At 40.8% G+C, this 19,067-nt stretch overlaps 1 protein-coding gene across 22 annotated transcripts in view; it reads right to left on the minus strand.

Moving 5' to 3' along the window:
* NRXN1 (neurexin 1) overlaps window positions 1-19,067 on the minus strand; it is a 730,254-nt gene that overhangs the window by 367,844 nt on the left and 343,343 nt on the right. For all 22 annotated transcript variants that reach the window (XM_037405538.1, XM_037405537.1, XM_037405535.1 and 19 more), the window contains 3 exons: window positions 16,988-17,110; window positions 11,544-11,925; window positions 10,824-11,014 (listed from right to left, as the gene is read on the minus strand). In XM_037405538.1, the coding sequence (XP_037261435.1) occupies window positions 10,824-11,014; window positions 11,544-11,925; window positions 16,988-17,110 (696 nt within the window). The remainder of the gene's footprint in view (window positions 1-10,823; window positions 11,015-11,543; window positions 11,926-16,987; window positions 17,111-19,067) is intronic.

Here is a 19,067-nt window from a genome sequence, read left to right on the forward strand (position 1 = left end):
AATGCCATTCTTGAAAGAAAAGAACACCATTCATTCAAATATGGTTCCATGTATGAATGAAAACATAACAAAGAGGTAATGCAGAGAAGGCAGAGTTACCGAATGCCTTCTTTGCTTCAGTCTTTACTGCCATGGCTGGCCCTCAGGAATCCCAGATCCTGGAGGCAAGAGGGGAAGTCTGGAGGAAGGCAGGCTTTCCCCTGGTCGAAGAGGATCAGGTTAGAGGTCACTTGAGCAAACCTGACACCCACAAACCCATGGGCCCCAAAGGGATGCACCCCCGGGTGCCGAGGGAGCTGGCAGATGTTATTGCCAAGCCACTCTCCATTATCTTTGAAAGGTCATGGAGAGCAGGAGCGGTGCCCGGGGGCTGTGGAACACCAGTGTCACTCCAGTCTTCCAGAAGGGCAAGCAGGACCCAGGAGACCACAGGCTGGTCAGCCTGACCTCCCTCCCTGGGAAGGCGATGGAACAGCTCACCCTGGAACTCACCTCCACGCACGTGGAGGAAAAGAAGGTCATCGGGAGCCGTCAGCATGGATTGACCCAGGGCAGCCACTGCCCAACCTGATGGCCTTCTGCGGTGGGACGCCTGGCCGGGTAGGTGAGGGGGCAGCGGTGGGTGTTGTCTACCTTGACCTCAGCACGGCTTCTGGCACTGCCTGCCACAGCCCCCTCAGCGGTGAGCTCGGGGCGGGTGGGCTGGGTGAGGGACAGGGCGGTGGGCTGGGAAGGGGCTGAGCGGCGGAGCTCAGGGGGTGTGCTCGGTGGCACAGAGGCCAGCTGGAGGCCTGGGGCAGCCGTGCTCCCCAGGGCCAGTGCTGGGTCCCGTCCTGCTCCACTCACCCACCGGTGACCGGGAGGAGGGGGCTGGGTGTGCCCTCAGCAGCTTTGCTGATGGTGCGGAGCTGGGACCGGTGGCTGGTACCCCCGGGGCTGCGCTGCCCTGCAGCGAGACCTGGGCAGGGGCAGCGCTGGGCGCAGAGGGACCCCATGAAGGGCCATAAGGGCAAGTGCAGGGTCCTGCCCCGGGGGAGGGACACCCCCCCGCACCAGCACAGGCTGGGGCTGACCTGCTGGGGGGCGGCTCTGCGGGGAAGGGCCTGGGAGCTCTGGTGGGCAGCCAGTTGCCCATGGGCCAGCGGCGTGCCCTGGTGGCCAAGGGGCCAGCGGTACCCTGGGGTGCGCTGGGAGGAGGGTGGGGGTTATCTCCCCCTCTGCTCTGCCCTGGGGAGGCCACATCTGCACATGAGGCTCAGGCTGCAGCACGGGAACCTCCGCCTGAAGACGGGGAAGAACTTCTCTGCCGTGAGGGTGTCGGAGCCGTGGGACAGGCTGCCCCGCGGGGCTGTGGGGTCTCCTTCTCTGGAGCCATCCCAACGCGCCTGGAGGCGACTCTGTGCAGCCCGCTCTGGGAGAGCTGCTTTGGAAGGGGTTGGACTACATGATCTCCAGAGGTCCCTTCCAACCCCAACCATGCTGTGGTTCCATGAAAGAAAACAGCAGAAGGAACTGTGTCCTGGGGTTTTGATAACCCATGAAGACAATATCCCTGGAATGTTTTTTTATGGCTGTAAAAAAGCATCTTCACATCCATCACTCTCTCCAAAGGTAAGCATTCCCTCCTTTCATGTCTGGTTTTGCTGCTGGTTTCAGCTGTACTTTCAGCTGTTCTCTTAATTTCTCTTTCATTTTAGAAGCTTCTCTGCCATGTTTCCAGTGTCCCATTGTACTAAATCACTACTGTGGCTACGAAAAAGACTGCTTCTGCACTCTAGAGAGGTACTACTCCCCAAGAAAGAGATGGATAGCCCTGGCACAACATGGCAGGTTCTGAAAGCACAACAGGCAACTCCACAATTCCTTTATATGACATACGAAAATACAAAGAACATCTGGCTGTGGTGAAGTCGAGGTGTCAGGCACACTTTTCTCCAAATACGCTATTTCAAAATGATCAAGCACATAACAGCTTCTTCCCTCAGGCAGGCAAAGAGGAACGAGGACTGCAAAGACTGAGAAATACCACAGGGAAAGTCTAATCTCGAAAGAAAAGGTTTCTCCAAGTCCTTCCTAAAAAAGATGATTTGCTGTTACAAGATCAATAGAATCACTTTGTAGTATCTTAGTAATTGTACAATGAAGTACTAGGTGGAACTCAAGATAAGATCACCCACACAATCCCAACTCATGGTATTTTTGAGGCAACTGAAACATGAAAACGGGTTACTCTCACAAGCTAAATTTGCAGTGACTTAAACACAATACACAACATCTCGATCTGGAATCAAGGGATATTGTTTCAACTGAAAATGTCAGGTAGGCATCAAGATGCCTTTGACATTCAACGAAATATAGAAGCCTACTTGTCCTTAACGACCTTCTCCCCTTTCCAACATACAGAAGCACCTACCTACCATTCACTTTGTGCAATAGGCAGAGTGGTGACTTTTCCTTCTTGATGTGAAGTTTCCGCACACACTTTAGAAAAGGAATTGGGCCTGATTAGCAGATGGGTGGTGATTCTGGAGCCTATCCTCGCTCTCATTATTGCTGAATAAAAGTTTACTTTTTGTCCCATGTTAAAAAAAAAATAATAATCCTTTAAAAATATTGATGAAATAAAATTGTTCTTTTTTCAATAAATCAAGAAGCCTGCTGTGGCGATAAGCCAATAATAAATTGAAGGATAGTTGACAAAGACTTAAACGATGCATTGACACAGCTTCTGCAGCACATACGCTCCAGCGTATGGCTTTTCAAATCTTCCTTTACAGTAGAGAATATGCACTTGCTGCGCAAAGTGCAGCCTGTTTGGTGCTAGAGCAAAGCATGATGGAATTCATCTACCCCTTGCAAAAACGCTTGAGGAAAGACACGAACATGTAAACATACTGGTTGTATGCACTTATTCACTTCAAAGAGTCCAATCTGTAGCTTCAGTATTGATTTGTGGTTGAAGTCTTTTGGTTTTGATGTAGTGGGGTTTTTTTGGTGGGTTTTGTTTGTTTGGTTTTATTTTTTTGAGCAAAGTAGGCTTTTCAAATATTTTCCTTTTTGGAGTGATGAATTCCATCCCTTTTAGACTCTCTCTTGCCTAAGAAGGCAAAGGGCAACTAGTTTGCTTATCCAGGCTCTGCTGAGTTAATTTTCCTTTCAAATACTTTGAGCAGAAGGTATTTGTATGATGTGACAGGTGATGCCTTCAGTCTTCCACATTCCCTGTGCTAATAACCAAGCAAGGCAAAGCTATTATAGGCAAAAATAGGAATTTATGGGTTAGCAAGTCGCTCTTTTGGGAAGGAATATAGAAACCAGTCATTTCAGCCCAATTCTACGCTGCTTTCAGTATCTTCCCTGAATACCCCATTAAAAGTATTCAAAAAAAGAAACCACCAGCAATGAACCGCTGGCACTGTGGATTTTCTTTAGTCATCCTTATTGGCATATAGGTCATATTGTAGTTATCTGTCAAGACAATTTAACTTTGAAGAGGTTTCTTCCCTTGGCTGATATCATTCTTTTTACAGTTTCATGGTAGCACTGCGCCCTAATCCGCACTGACAGAGAAAGAGGCAGTGAGGATTATGAGGTACCAGAGAGAACTTACAGTGATGGGTGCACCAGGAAGAGCATCTTACAGATATCTCTCACCACTAACTTCTACAGAAGCCCAAACTGGAGATACACCTGCTGCTCTACCTTTCTCCAAGAAATCTTTCTGATTCCATCACACTACTCGTAACCGCATTGAAGACTTTCTGCACTTGGTAAAAACGTGCTTCTGCCTAGAAACTTCTCATGCTATTGCTGTGCAGCTCACTGATTTACATCTCAGCTCTGCTGGATGTGCTCTCCACACCTTCACCTCTTGGTACTCCGTTTTCAGTCCTATTACACTTTTGGGCTCTTTTTGGAACTACTCAATGATTATAAACACAAATACACCTACGTTTCACAAGCAAGATGGAAGGGATGTGTGTGGGGGGGAACAGCAACAACAGGACAACGTGCTTAGCAGCTGGTTTCAGTAGACAAAAGTAGATACTCCAAAGGTAAGCACTCAAATCTGAACATTCCCCTGTATTTCTCCAGGTTAAAAGCCACCATTTCTCCAGCCATCCCCTTCTCAAACAACATGTGTTCTCCAGCAAGATGGAGTTACACCAAAACATTTAACATTTTCTTGACAATAACAGTTGTCAGATTCCCAGACACTTTATTTCTCTTTGCTTCTTTTTTCCCCTGTGAAGACTAGATTAAAAGCACTGGTATTAAAAAAGATTAAACAGATTTAAAACCAAAGCAGTCTGCTTGTCCAATGGAGTGTGAGGAAACTTGGTGAAGCATGGTAAATGGTAAATAATAAAATCTAATTGCCATATAAATGCACGTGGCAATCCATCTCCCACAGAACTGGTGTTACGCCAATTACTCTCTGTGAGGGGGATGGTTGTGGTGGAGAGGTGAGGCACTCAAGCACATCAAATGTCCTTCATTTCTTCCCTGTTCTGACCACTTTTGTACATTGCATACAGCTGAATATAGACAAAATCTAATGAAGCAGGCATTTTCATGGCATACTGTACTCAAATTTCCCTGCCTCCTGATATTCAGAAATCATTTACTCTCTGCTTTGACAGCCAATCCATGCTCTTAGCAGAGCTTGTTTTCAAAACAGGGAGGAATTCCCCTTTCCAGCAGGCACCCCAGACCTCAGAGACCATCATCGACAAAACTTTTCCTTTAGCTCATACTTCAGGCAAGATTCTCCACATAAAAGTACCAAAAAGCTGAGAGGTTCAGCGTTCTCCTTTTGAATGCGGGTTTGCAGAGGGAAACTGTATTTAATATTGCCAACCTCTGGATCAAGACAATCACTTCCAGACTCTGAGGATATTAAGTGAAGCAGCTCTTTTTGCAAAAAAGCACTGCTCAGTCAGGACACCAAGATCCGAGAGGGGGGAGCTCTCAGACCCACCTCAGCACATTTGGAAAACAAGTTTAGGATGTGCTTCTTGGCTGGGGGGGGGCGGGGTATGCTGGGATTCAGTGGGCTGTATTTACACTAAACATCCAGATTTTTTAGGAATTTTGAAAAGCTAACATGTTTCCTGTATAATCCTTAGGATAACTTTTACTTAGTATTCCAGAAGGGTTTGAAAGAAATTCCACCATCAGCAATGGTAATACCCTGCATGCCAAACAGCTGTAGGGGTGCAGGCAAATCTATACATTTGTGTGCGTGTAAGAGGCTGAACAGAGCAGGTGAGAAGCAGCAGAAAGGAAAAACTTTCTCTCACCATGGAGCAATCTGAAAGATTATTGTTAATCTTTAACAATCCAAAAGATTACTGTTAATTTCACAGAGCCCAGCACAAGCACTGGAGTGTATTCTTTGATTTTTATTGAATCCAGAAGTACTGGGGTACATTTTAATTTTTTTTTTCCCCATCTCACATTTTTGGAAATTTGAATACAATTTCTGGAGGCTTAGCATTGCCAAAATTATTTTCACAGCCTGGTAGACAGCAGAGCTGTTTAGAAGCAGTATGTGGCAAGGGTGGAAAGGAGGATAAAGGAATTTGCGTTAGACCAGGTTGTCTGATTGCTTATTGTGGATCTGCCCCGCGTCTTTGCTACACGGCAAGTCTCAAAGAAGAGCTCTCAGTTTAAAGCCCCGCAGTTTTCCCAACATTATCAGGAAGACAACAGCTGCATTTGCCATTGCCTCCTCCAACAGGTCTCATTAGGAAGACCTATTTGCTGTTGACCATATTTGGAACCCAGCATTTAGAACAGAACATTATTTCTGCATGAAGAGTTCACAGCCCACTGGCAAGGTCATCACAATTAGCTCATGCATGTTTATTTGAGAAATTTAAGCATTAATACACGATGATTTGTAAAAATTTGCATTTTTATATAAAAATACTTTTTGGTGCTTCTTAAAGCTTTGTTGCTTAGCAGGAGAAATAAGAAGGATTGCTGCCATTGACAGAGCCTTTGTAATATAGAAAAAGAACATATAATGCAGCAACAATAATAATAATGGGCTCAATATAAAACAACAGGGACAAATATTATGTGAACCTGAAACGATTTCAATTTCCATTGCTGGAACAAGAAATCTTCTTTATGGTCAAGACTAATTTAGCTCAGTTTTGCATAGCATAAATAGCCTACTTCGACAGGCAAATGAAATATCAATTGATTAAGTGACTACCATCAATGCATATGCCAGGCTAGTAGACCTAATGATAATGTAGTTAATTGCATTAAAAGTTTACAAGGATTAATTAATTGTGAAGTGACTCTTTATGTACATGGAAGAAGTATATTTCAGTGCATTTGTAAAACCACTGAGCTGATACCAGATAATAATATGATTACTTTTCTTTCAGATGCTTCAGACTGGGCTGATTTCACATTATTGGAGAAGGCAAATGTAAAAGTAAATGTGTATAGCAACGGCAGCCATATCCCACAAAGGAATAAAGGAAACCAGGGGCCAGGGAACAGCAACAGAAATAAAAGTAAAACAGACAATAAGAGATCTAGACAGCTTTTTTAAATCCAAGGAAGTCGATTGTGACATATGCTCTAATATGAATAGTGGTTTTTGCGGATGCAGTGATAGAACAGCACAGGAACAACAGATAACTTACAACAGACTCTAAACCTGACGTTTGGGAAGGCCACGTGGAAGAGGGTAACATTGAGACAAGCTGAAAGTATGAATGTCAAATCAAAAAAGCAGATCTTAAAAGCATATGGAATGAAGCACAGGCAGCAAAAATTAAACCATAAATGTTGAGTTGGGTAGGATATTTTTGTGATGGTGATTTCCTTTCAGTTAGAAAATATAGTTAGCCCAGTACCAAAATTAGGAAAACTGCATTTCAACCTGGAGGATACAGCATAGCTAGAAAGTTTGGAATAGGATGCGATAGTGAAGCACTGAAACTACCAACTCCTAGAAAAGTTTCGAACTACTTGTTAGGATTAAACCAGCAGCAGCAGCCCTTGGCTTTCCATTTTGTATGAGTGTGAGATTTTGATTTCTAAACAATTAAAATGCTAAGATATCTTAATATTCTGATCTATTCCAAGAGCAGTCTGAGTAGATTTTTGTAGGTTTTGTATATTTGCTCTTTAAAGAAAGTGGTGAAAACTTTGGGAATTAAAATCGTGCCTATACGTGGAGGAGAGAAGCAAAAGGAAAATTAAACCCTAGTGGGGAAGTGGATACAAAATCATGCTTGAGGATGTTCCTCCTCATAAGCAGATCATGTGTCTTCATATTTATATATAAAAACACAGTTTCTGATAGTACACCAGTTTCCCACATGACAGGATGAAAATGTGAAGAGCAAAGAGACATTACGGATTTTCTAATACCTACAGTCCAAACGAAGGAACCATCTTTTCTTCGGCACCAGTGAGGAGCAAGAGCACAAGTCACATCTCACTTTCACTTGCAGTTTGGTGCCCCTTCAAGGCTACTCAGACCCTTCAGACCATAAAAGCACAGCGTGAAGTACAGCAAGCAAGAATTCCCTTCCACCCAACTGTCTCTGTCTGGGAAGGCCTTGAACTGAAAGCAGGACAGGGAATCTGCTCATGAAATACATGAAAGGCAATTTGCTGTGTAACGGGAACATTGGCAGGCTCGAGCTGCGCCGCCTTTGCTGTCAAGAGACATTTATCTTCATGGGTTACCTGCTAGAAATGCACCTGAGTACGCTTTGCTAATTTTCTCTGCAAGGAAAAGTAACACAGTGCTTGGTATCCAAACACAGGACTATGTTCAGTCATTTATTTGTCTCCAATTTATAATTTACTCATCCAATTACATCAATAATTAAGCTGGAGAATTTAATGTGTTTCCACAGGTACCCACTCTAATCCGCTGAAATTGTACCAGAGGTTATCCAGGGGACCCACGTCTGTAATGACAAACTTCCTACGTTATATAGCCCAACTCCTACATCCAAAATGAAACCTATAGTGGAAATTCTCTCCCATAATTTTATGGCAACCGTCTGCTTTCCCAGACAACTGGCATGCTCTGCAGGCTTTACAACGCATTCTGTGTCCCATCTTCGTACCCAACTCACTGTGTATTTGCAAAAAAACCTACATACATGTGATTTATCTTTCCAGAATTAGCTTGGATTTCAGCATCTGAAATCTGGTAACTCTACAATTCCTTAGAAAGGCTGCAGATCCTACATTATCTGCACACATTTCTATTTCACATAACGCTAACTCTGGTGAAACAGAATTATTGACAGCACATGCAGGAAGTATCAGTTTGAATTTGCTTTGTTGCGAGGGCTAAAATAACACAGGACCATGGATTAACCACAGCTGTTTGTATCGGTGAAGTGTATGGAGTGGTTATAGAGTAACAGTGATGTGTCATCGTAAGAAACACTGACATAAAACAGAAAAGAACAAACTACAGCAAGGCGTTTCAACTGAACACAAAGGAAGAAAAAACAATAATCAAAGGCATTTTTTTCTTGTTTTTAGCCTTACTGGCTAAAATGTATAAGCTTGAACTCCCCCCAAAACACAACCAAAATTCTCCAGATATATGCTGTGCCATGTTTAAGGGAAGCTGAACAAGCAAAACATGGTAGAATATATTAAAATAATAAAAGGAAACATACTACTACGAGAACAGACGTTAAAGACTTGTGTATGCTAGACCCCTTTGAGAAAGATGCTTACTGTATATTACTGTACTGAATAAGTCAGGTGGTTATTCTTTCACTAGCCACATTTCCTGGGTGGTGAATTGTAGAAAGTAGGCATTAATACCTTTCACATTCCTCAGAATGGTTTTTTTTTCCACATCTCAATATGTTTTTTCATGCTCTTCAGGTTTTTTCCCCCATGGAATTCAAGGTTAGAAAATGCGCCAGATATGGATACAGTTTTACTTCAAAAGGGTAAAGCAAAAGTAGAATTTTCAAAGCGAAGAAAACAAAGGAATGCTGGATTTTATAGGCTGTCCTTGCTGATGAGCTTTCCCTGCGAGTGCACCAAGCAGTGTGTTCGGTGAAATAACAGCGCCCTCTAGTGCCGCTATTAAGCACGTTGTGCAAGCTTTTTTTTCTCTTAATTAAAGCAATGTAGGAAAGCACTGCTTTGTTTGAAAGAGATGTAAAAATGAAATTACTATGTTAACTTAGTTATCAGTTCTTAACAGGATTATTTTTCCCCAAATCTAGATTATTTTTGATAATATAATGAGATATTTACTCATATCTAATTAATATACTGGGGAAAAAAACCCAAGTTTAAATACATAAATATGTATATACACACACATAAGTAGTACTTATTGCAAAAAATGAGAATTATGTTTTCTCTACAGCATCACAAATAACATAGAAATATTAAATTGTCTCAATAAATATTGAACAGATTTACAAGAATGTAAAATAACGACACAAATTTCAAATGCAATTTTGAGAATGTAGTGTGAGCCATCTGAAAAGCTTCAATTTATAAAGCAAGTATTTCTGATAAAGAATCTCTTGATGATTATGACATATCAAGATGTGGTTTTCACAGTCTTTCTTACCATCTTAATAGCACTTTCAAGTGAAGCAAACATGTAAAATACCACAAAATTCAGAATAATTACTAAGGTCAGCTCATTATCTGCGACTCAGAGGTAGTTAAAAGAAAATCCAGCAAGGAATAAGCTCTTGATGGAATATTAATATCTACTTTGAACACCCCAGCTTTTGAAATATTAAATTTTCTTTAACTGTTACGAAATTTTAGCTTTCCTAACAAGAATTTTTATAGAGAATATTAAAATGCACAATACTTTTTCACTTGACTAGAAAATATTTTCTTATGGCTGGTTAGGAAGGCAATATTTAAAAAGCATATTTATGCATCCTTTAAAAATATACTTTCTTCTCATGCAAATTAGCTTTTCAGAAGCCCATCCTTAAAACTGATGACTGTTACTTACTTTAAAATATACATGTACAGTTTGGTTTATAAAAAAGGATCTTAAGAACCTAGCCTGACCTATAAAATGTAGCTTTAGACCTATAAAACACAGCTTATCGCACCCTGCAATTGAAATTACAACACATTACATATTTAGGTGAGCGTGTTTATGGTCCCATACTTCTCACAAATTGTATTTATAACTGATACATTGAGGGACTGCCACATACGGTTGCTTTACTTAAGAGATATTTTATGATATCAAAATATCGCTTCACATTTATTTTCCCAACAAAATGTGGGTTTTATGTGGAAAACTGAGCAGTGGAGGATAGGTCAAAATGTTCCCCAATTCTCTAACACAGATCATCTGTTCTGCAAAGGGCTTGGGCTGTGGTTTCTGCATGCCACTCATATAACTTATGCTCATATAAAAATCAAGCTTTTTTCGTAGACGTTTTAGAGCTCCTTTACTCTCTCAATTATATTTTGGTATATGTGGGCCACTGTGTGGTCTTACAATTTCCTACTTTTTTTTTTTTTTTAAACGCCTGTGGCATTTTGACACATTTATAGTGGTGGTACTTAACTGTGCAGAACTACTACCACACCAGCACTGTCAGGCTAACATAAAGAAGATATGATTTCTTGTAATCATATTATGATTATCAAATCAAATATTTGATATGGGATATTTGCTGTAATACTTTATCAAATATTTGATATTTATAATCAATTAAATAATTTCATATGGGATTACAAAATTATATTGGACTTTACATACACAATTTTTTTCAGGTTATCATTCCGTAATGACCCTCTACAGGAATTAATATACTTACTTTTGAGATCTAAATTTCTGGCTCCTGCTGTGCTCTGCGTTGTGATTTTAGTGTCAATCTTTACAGTGTGGAGATTGTTGGTATCCCTTGATATCATCACGTTATGCCACTGGTTGTCATTCAGAGGTTTATTAGAACTTCCCTTGATGAGATTTGCACCATTTCCCAAGTCAAATACATAGTGTAAATACCTGGGAAAAGAAAAAATTGGAAAAGTTTCCTTTTTCTTTACATAGCAAAGGGGCACTAATTAATGTTTCTAATATTTCCTATTTCCTTGTACTCCTCAGTAGTCCTAGTAAAACTGGAAGACAACAATGAATGCCAGATAGGGAAGCAACCTTAATTCAGAGAAAACACCACTCGTTCAGATGAGCTGAGATGCAGTCCCACGTTTCTGGAAAGTAAACGGGCACTCCACGTACCACCACATGCATACATACATAGAGAGATAACAAGAGGAAGGCTACAAACTAGTACTTCTTTGTAATAACCACTATAGAAGTTACACCTATTATTTACTTTCATATTTTTCAGGCATCTAGCTTCATCTGAAAGAAAGAGTCACAATAAAGCACATGACGTTTTAACAAGAAGAAACATTCATCAATCACATGCGCCCCATCAGGTCGAGACTTGTATCCTAAACTTTCCCTTATATTTCTCCTGTATACACATTTTGAATAGACCGTTTTTGTCGTCGCGCTGATCCATACATACCCTTTTACTAATTCAACCACAATGAAATCATTTCCATCGCCACTGTTATAAAGTATCAATCCATCCAGGGAGGTTGTTTTGAACTGGAAAAAAAGGTGCATAGATGTATATGCTTGCAGCGTGGCCAAAGCAACATAACTTGCTTTTGTTTTAAAGGTTACAGGGTCTGCTATGATGTTCCTGAACCCAAATCTTGCATTTAGCTCACAATAATCGATGTCTCCATTTTTACATAAGTCAATGTATGCCATGCCATTAAACGTAAGACTCTGTAGGTGCCCAATGAAATTAGAAGGCACTGAAGACAGGTAGCGCCGCTCTGTTATTATTCCTGTTTCTATGTTGTGGAATTCCAGTCGCGTGTGATCGCCAGCCATTTGACCTTCAAACAGTACAAGAAAACTCATGTTAGCATCTGCAACCGGAGGTCTGAAAGCACATCATGTGATTAAGTATCTGCAACAATTTCACACTTTTCAGAACAGGCAAGACCAATTCTTGGCTCCAGAGAAGATTCCTCTAAATTCATCCAAACTACTGATAAACATCCAGGAGCCTTTCCACTGACTTCAGCACGTTTGGATAAGGCCAACGGCAAGATTTCTAAACTGAAATAGAGTACCACGGTATATCAAACTGCCAACAGAATCCCTCCCTTTGGTTACACTGAACCAGACATGTGACTTTACTATCAGCAAGTGCAATTAATTAACACAACATGAAGATAAAAAAGGTAAATCTCAGAGCTAAAACATTAGAGTTTCACGGAAGAGAGACGTAACAGTTCGGGGGATATTATTTCATGTGTTTTGCTTTGAAGCGTGTGATTTTGCAAGAAGAAGGAAGGATTCTTGTTTCATCTGTCTTAGGAACATTAATGCCAGTCCTGCCGCAAAACCCTGGGCTGCGAGGGTGGACAGAGCCTTCCCTGAAAGCCACCGGCTTTGTACCATGGGGACAAACTGGGGGGGCCATGGGGGCAAAGCCAAAGAGATGGATGAAGCAGAAAGCCTGCAGCAAGAGTGCATCCCAGCATCTTGTAAAAAAACTGAAAAGAGCAAGTGACTTGCTTACACCAGGAAGGTGGCCAAACCCAAGCCTCACAGCTGCCTTTGAGTCTTTCTTTGTCATGCAAGGACTCCTGCGCAGCAGAAAGCCTGACATTTGCTGACTGTATAACTTCGCTAAAGAAACAGATCAGGTCTGCCAGGGTTAGTTTTTAAGCTTGTTATTAAATACCTTACCCAGCACATCAAGATTGTGTCCACTGAAGAGCTGCCTTGTCTAATGGAGTTTAAGTTGGATTTTTCCATGCTTATTTTACAGAAGTAGGGCAGTACTATCACAAGGCTGATTCATGGTCACGTTGTGTGGGTATGATGACAAAACAGCTTTTTATTACTAATTAACTCTAGCACTTAATGTACCTTTTGCAAGCCATGGCCTAGATTTCCCACTTCCTTAGCTGTTCCACGTCTCTGGTGGAGTGCAAAGGAGGTGAACAGCAGACCCAGCCAAGCTGGAACAAATACTGGCATAAAACCGCTCTGTAATGCAAGTTCCCACAGTTGCAGTGCTGACCGGCTGGGTTCCCTCCATCCTTCCCTGAACGTACCATTCCAAGAGGAGAGCGTGAGCTCTGACCCAGTCAGACATGCTTAGCGGTGGGGCAGAAAGCCCTGAGGCGGGCTAGAACAGCGGTGCCTTCGTGGGTTTCATACGCAAGTGTCAGTGTACGTGTGTGTGAACAGGGGAAAGGGCAAGGCAAGTGCAGGTATCTGGGCTTTGCCCAGGGAGATGGATTCACAAACAGGTTAAGTCACAGCACTGAGATACAAATACAGCAATGGGTGAAGTTACAGTGAAAATAGCTCTGCAAGCTTTAGCACCATTCAGACCACACATGCACACACAAAATTTGCTCTAATAATTAATTATAAGTATCTACAAGCAGCTTACTTAGTTTCAGGGTACATTCTACATAAGAACTAACTCTGCTGATGTCATTGAACACCATCAGCATCTGGGATCTGCAGTCATACGGGCTGAGCAAGACAGGAGGCACCTTACTCCCCCCTCCGGGGACAGCCTTCGTGATGTTCTTGTTTCTAAACATCAGTTTGAAGAAAGTACGTCCCCTGATGTATCCAGCAAAGGTGAGGTATTCCTTGCAGTAACGAGTCAGTCTTGAAAAATGCCAAGCTGTAACTTTCTGCAAGGCCAAGCACTGTGTGCTGGACCACAGTCAGAGCACTGAAGAGCATGTTTTAGAGAGGAACATGATGTATTCCAGTCTTATATCACTTCAGATGGCATTGCATAAATGTCATGGCAAAAATCCACTAAGCTCTGGCCTGTAGCACAGTATCCTCACTACATTCACTACCTTAAATCCTTAAATTAATTTATTTCTTGAGCATAGTAATAATAAAAGACTTCCAGAATCTGGGCTTACATCCCAAATCTCTAACATTTCAGTTGTACAAACATGCTAACAACACTTGAGACTTCACATAATGCTCCACAGCATTTGCAACTACAGCAACGAAGAAAAAGAGAGAGACTGCAGTTCATGCTTACGAGGCTGGGGTTTTGGGGTTTCGTTTTTGGTTTTACCCTGTCAGGTTAGTGCACAAAATGCATTACCTGTTGTAATGCTACGGGATATCATACAAAAGGCCACATGGATTTCTGTCCATAACCATAAACTAGGCATCCTTTCCATTACCCGACTGCAGTGACCTCCTTCAGTCCACTTTTATTTTCTATGCATTTCCAGAAAACAAATTGAATCAGGGCTGCAAGTATTTAGACTCTTCTATGATTAGTAAAATTTTCAAAACCACCTATATGACTTCCAAGGAAAGCTAGCTGTGATTCTGAAAGTTATTATTTATCCATGCACAAATTATGCATTCGTCTAAGATAACTAAGCTCAGTCCATGGATAAATAGGTGGTATTATTAACCTTTTAAAAAAAGGGAAAGTCAGACTGAATTGCTTAATGCCCTCCCCTCCAGCTTAAGCTTTTTGGATCTGATGGTGGGATTTTTTTTCATATATGACATAGGAAAGGGGATCAAAATAGGAAAACACAGTGTGTGGCAGGGGGAAACTGGAATTTTTGGGAGGAAATCTGCTTTTTCCTCATGCTTCCTATGAGATTATAATAACTTTTCACATGAATAACTACCAGATCATATTTTAAACACATTTGTGACTGTTGGAACATCTGAAGAAGAGTTCTAAGCAGAGCAAAAGCACTACATTCTAATGTGGCAACTTTTCCACTACCCCTTCAGGAAATTCAAAGCTTCTACATATTAAATTGCATCGGGTAGATTTGAAACTTAAGCTCATGAAGTTTTTGGCAACACAGCGTGTTGCCAAAAAAAAAAAAAAAAAAAATCATGGCATTATATGGCAATAAAGATTTTTCCATGTAGAAACCGTAATATTCCTGGGACTAACAAGAGATTTCCCATGTTATCAGACTTCCAAGTTCCCTCTAGCTCCTTCTCTCATGCCGGTTTTCCCTCCTCGCTGATGGAGGAGCTTAAGAAAACTTTTTACCTGTGAAATATTGGGATGACTTTCTCCCTTGGATGAAGAACATCAAACCTCTGTGGACCATGCAAATGTAGGCAACTTCCAGCTCAAAGAACCGAGAGGGGTTTTGAGTCAACTGGCCGGCTTCTCATACAGATACTGGCATGTGGAAAGAATACAAGCGTTGCACCAGAAAGCTGGATGCACAGGAGACACGTTTGCTTGATCAGGAGGGAACTGAAAAGCTTTGCTGGCTTTAACAGCTAAAACAGACTAGTTCAGTTGGAAGGGACCTACAACGATCACCTAGTCCAATGGCCTGACCACCCCGTAGCTGACCAAAAGTTAAAGCATGTTATTAAGAGAATTATCCAAATGCTGCAAACACTGACAGGCTTGGGGCATCGTCCAACTCTCTAGGAAACCTGTTCCAGTGTCTCCGCTATTTGCTGAGACCATGATATTTCATAGTAACTACAATTATTTGCAGTGGAGAGTGATTACAACAACTTGCAGCCCTGCAAGTTTACCTATCACTTCATCTGACTAGACTATATGTGATAAACCCTCCCGGTTTTCATCTTCATCTTTCACATGTATTTTGAACTTCCCTGAAGCTGCACTGAGCAGCTGGGATGGAAACCCAAGGTGAAAACAGTACTTCTCGGTGGCTTTGTAACCCCTAGTATCTGTAAATAAGAAATCTGCCGTGAGGAGCCCAAGAAGTATGCATTTAGTTCTAGACACAATAGTTTTATTCAGGTCTAAAACGCTTCCCCTGGTTAGAAAATGTCCCCAAAGTAGCCTTATTACTCGAGTTGCAGTTGAAGCAGCAAGATAATGACATTTTCCACTGTAGTTCCTCCAATATTATGCATTTATTTTTACAAAGAAAATAACTGGTTTAGGCCACCAACTTTCTTGGGAGAATGACCCAAGCCATTATCATAGACACAGACTAAATTTTTTCTTCACCTCTGGAAGATCTATTGGTAATTTCTGATTCTAGAAAATATATTCTTGCAACTATATGAGTACACAGCAATTATTTTTCTACCAGCAACATGGTCTTCAGTGTTCTGCTGAAGTGAAAAAGGACTATTAAAGAAGGTGCTTTCCTTTTTAAAAATTGTTGCCATTAAAAAAAAAAACCAAACCACAAACTTAGAGCCAACGATAAAAGTGATGCATTACTACATGAAAACAAAGGAAAATACTAAATAGCTAACACAAAATTAGGCACATTGTATTGTGCAAGGAATCAGGACCAGAAGCCAGGTCTGTTGCTATTAACACCACATATGTAAGCCTTACCTTTAACAGAACCGAATCAAAGTCTTCTCGGTTATCGTTTCTTATAATCTATACATAGGAATATATTTCTAACACCTGCTAGCATTCATGTCATGGTTTTTCTCCCATCCCAACTGCTATTTTAGTATCTGAAGAAAAACCTGTAGCCTAAGAGCTAATTATTGAGGACAGCTGATGCAAGATTTAAAACACAATAGAATATCCTTCAAACATTTATTAAAGTCTTTCATACAGCAATGGCTTTGAGTTTAACCTTAGTATAAATTTAGTGTGTTGCCAAAAGCATTTTACTTGCCTTCTCATTAGTGATATATCAAATCACTTCTCTCCAATTACTGTATAAAAACATTCATTTAAGTCAGCATGAAGGTTTTCATTAATTCCAACAGCGACGTTAGAGTAACATTAAGTGTAATAACGTGCTTGTAGCACCAGTATTTCAAGATGCATAACACGGATTTTGGATCTTACCCAGGAAAAGAAAGAAATTACGTGTTGCTTTCAGATAAAGGCATTTTACTTCTGTAGTGTTTTGTTTTGTGTTTCCCCCCCAGTACCACGGAGTCACAATGCCACACTACCTGTCACGGCCTGCTGGTCATCCACCATTAACTTTAAACTTTTTCCTCGCCGAACCACACGCACTGTGTGCCACTCATTATCATTGAGGTTATAGCCAGCAAAAAGGGTTTCTGGACCTTTGCCTGTAGGATATGCCAAACAGTCATTATGCAATCTTTAAATCAGTTTACATGTGAACCTCACAGAGAAAGAGAGACAGAGAGACTGGCTGGGCAAATGTTAAAACTCACCAAAGATCACATCAAGCAAGAAAATTACAAAGTATAAGCAAACCTCAAAATATAGAGCTACTGCGTTAAAACACTTCTAACGTATATTTAGCTATAGAAAGGTACTGTAGATGCACATTTAATGAACCAGGTTGTCATAAACAGGCACAGTCAACATGGAATTAGTTAGGCACTTTCCAGTCATATTCAAGCCTTTAAGAAATGAGATTGCTGCAGCCAGGAGAACTTCAGAAGGTATTCAGAAGGACTTTTGTTCCTTCATTAAAAATAGTTTTGGGGAAAGGTACCAGTGGTAAATGTGTGTGCACGAGTGCTATACTTTTTCTCAATCTATGTCAGCTTCTCAGCCTATGTTTGTTTATTAGGGCTTCTCAGAAGATAATCTTCTACCTTTATCATCCAGATGACTTGTTAATATTCAGATCCAGTACCTTCTGATGTTAGCGCACCTTCAAACCATACTTTCCTTTTTCATTTAATGGATAATTTTTTTTGTAATCGGCTATTTTTTAAGTGGTACAACACTTTTGAAGCAAATACAACTCTGTATTTGTGTAGCATAATGTGCTTGCAGTAACTGAAGTATTCACAGATCTAGGAAAAAGGGTATCTTTAATACCTAGGAAAAAAATTCTCAGAATAAAATGATTATAGAAATTGTCCTTTACACTGTTGACCAAGGAAGAAAAAAAAAAAAAAAAAAAAAAATCCTGACTATGAACCATCATTGATACGGGTGATTGACCAAGCATTGAATCTATCAATCCAAACTTCTGTGCTCAAACCCCAGCCATTGGACCTATGTGGTGACTGCCAAAAGTTAATCTGCAATTAACATATTACATTCTTGCAAAATAAAGACCTCCCTGGCCTGTTTCGCCATTCCTGTGGCAGAACAAAGGCTGCTGATAACTGTCATAAAATAAAGAGACATTTGACACAAACACATTAGGCTTGCACCGAGTCAGGCCATTACCTCCACTACGTCCTTCCAAGTGACTGCATCCCATGTGTCAGCCTTCTTTTAAAAGGGTTGTGCCACTGGCTCTGAAACTCTTCCACATTTCTTTTCGGATTATTTTCCACCCAGTGCAGGCTAACTGTGATGGGTGAGGCCTATTAATGTATGGATAATATATGACATTGCCTGAAATCAAAGCCTCTCTGACTTCAAGACTGCACAGAGGGAAAAAGACACTAAAAGCCTGATGGAGCTGTTCAGCATGTTGGACTGTTTTAATCTTAGACTTTTTCCATTATCTATCAGCATTTTTTTAAATTGCTGCTGGTTTATTGTCCTGTTTTTATATGCAGTCTTTGCTATTTTGAGCATGTCAAGGGACCTCCAGGAATAAAAATACTAGCTGCAGCAAAGGCAGTGAGGTTCTGATAACATCATGTTGCTTTCTCCATGCCACTGTATTGACACTAGGCTACACCAGGTGTGCAAACCCAGCAGAAAGAGTTGGATATGTACACACTGGTGCCAGCTACCTGAATTGTTCTATTCCTTACGTGTTTACTTTTGTTGACAAGAGAAAGACCAGTTTTGCATAAAGAATAAGTGAATAATGTTATCTTTGGGTATGGTTATATAGATGCAGTGAATAACACTCTAAGCAATTCCTATTATTCTGTATTCTATTGGGCATTGCAATGGATGCAATTTCAAACTAGATTTGAGAGGCAAGGGATGAATTTACAAAAAATGCTTAAAGGACATGAGTAAAAATCTTAGGGAAAGTCAGTAGGCTTGCCTAAAAATACATCACTTACTATTATTTTAAACCTGTTAACCCTTCTTAATTTGTTAGCCCAACTCTTTTTTTTTTTTTTTTTTTATTACTTT

The sequence above is a fragment of the Falco rusticolus genome, chromosome 12, assembly GCF_015220075.1.
Source record: "Falco rusticolus isolate bFalRus1 chromosome 12, bFalRus1.pri, whole genome shotgun sequence".
NCBI lineage: Eukaryota > Metazoa > Chordata > Aves > Falconiformes > Falconidae > Falco > Falco rusticolus.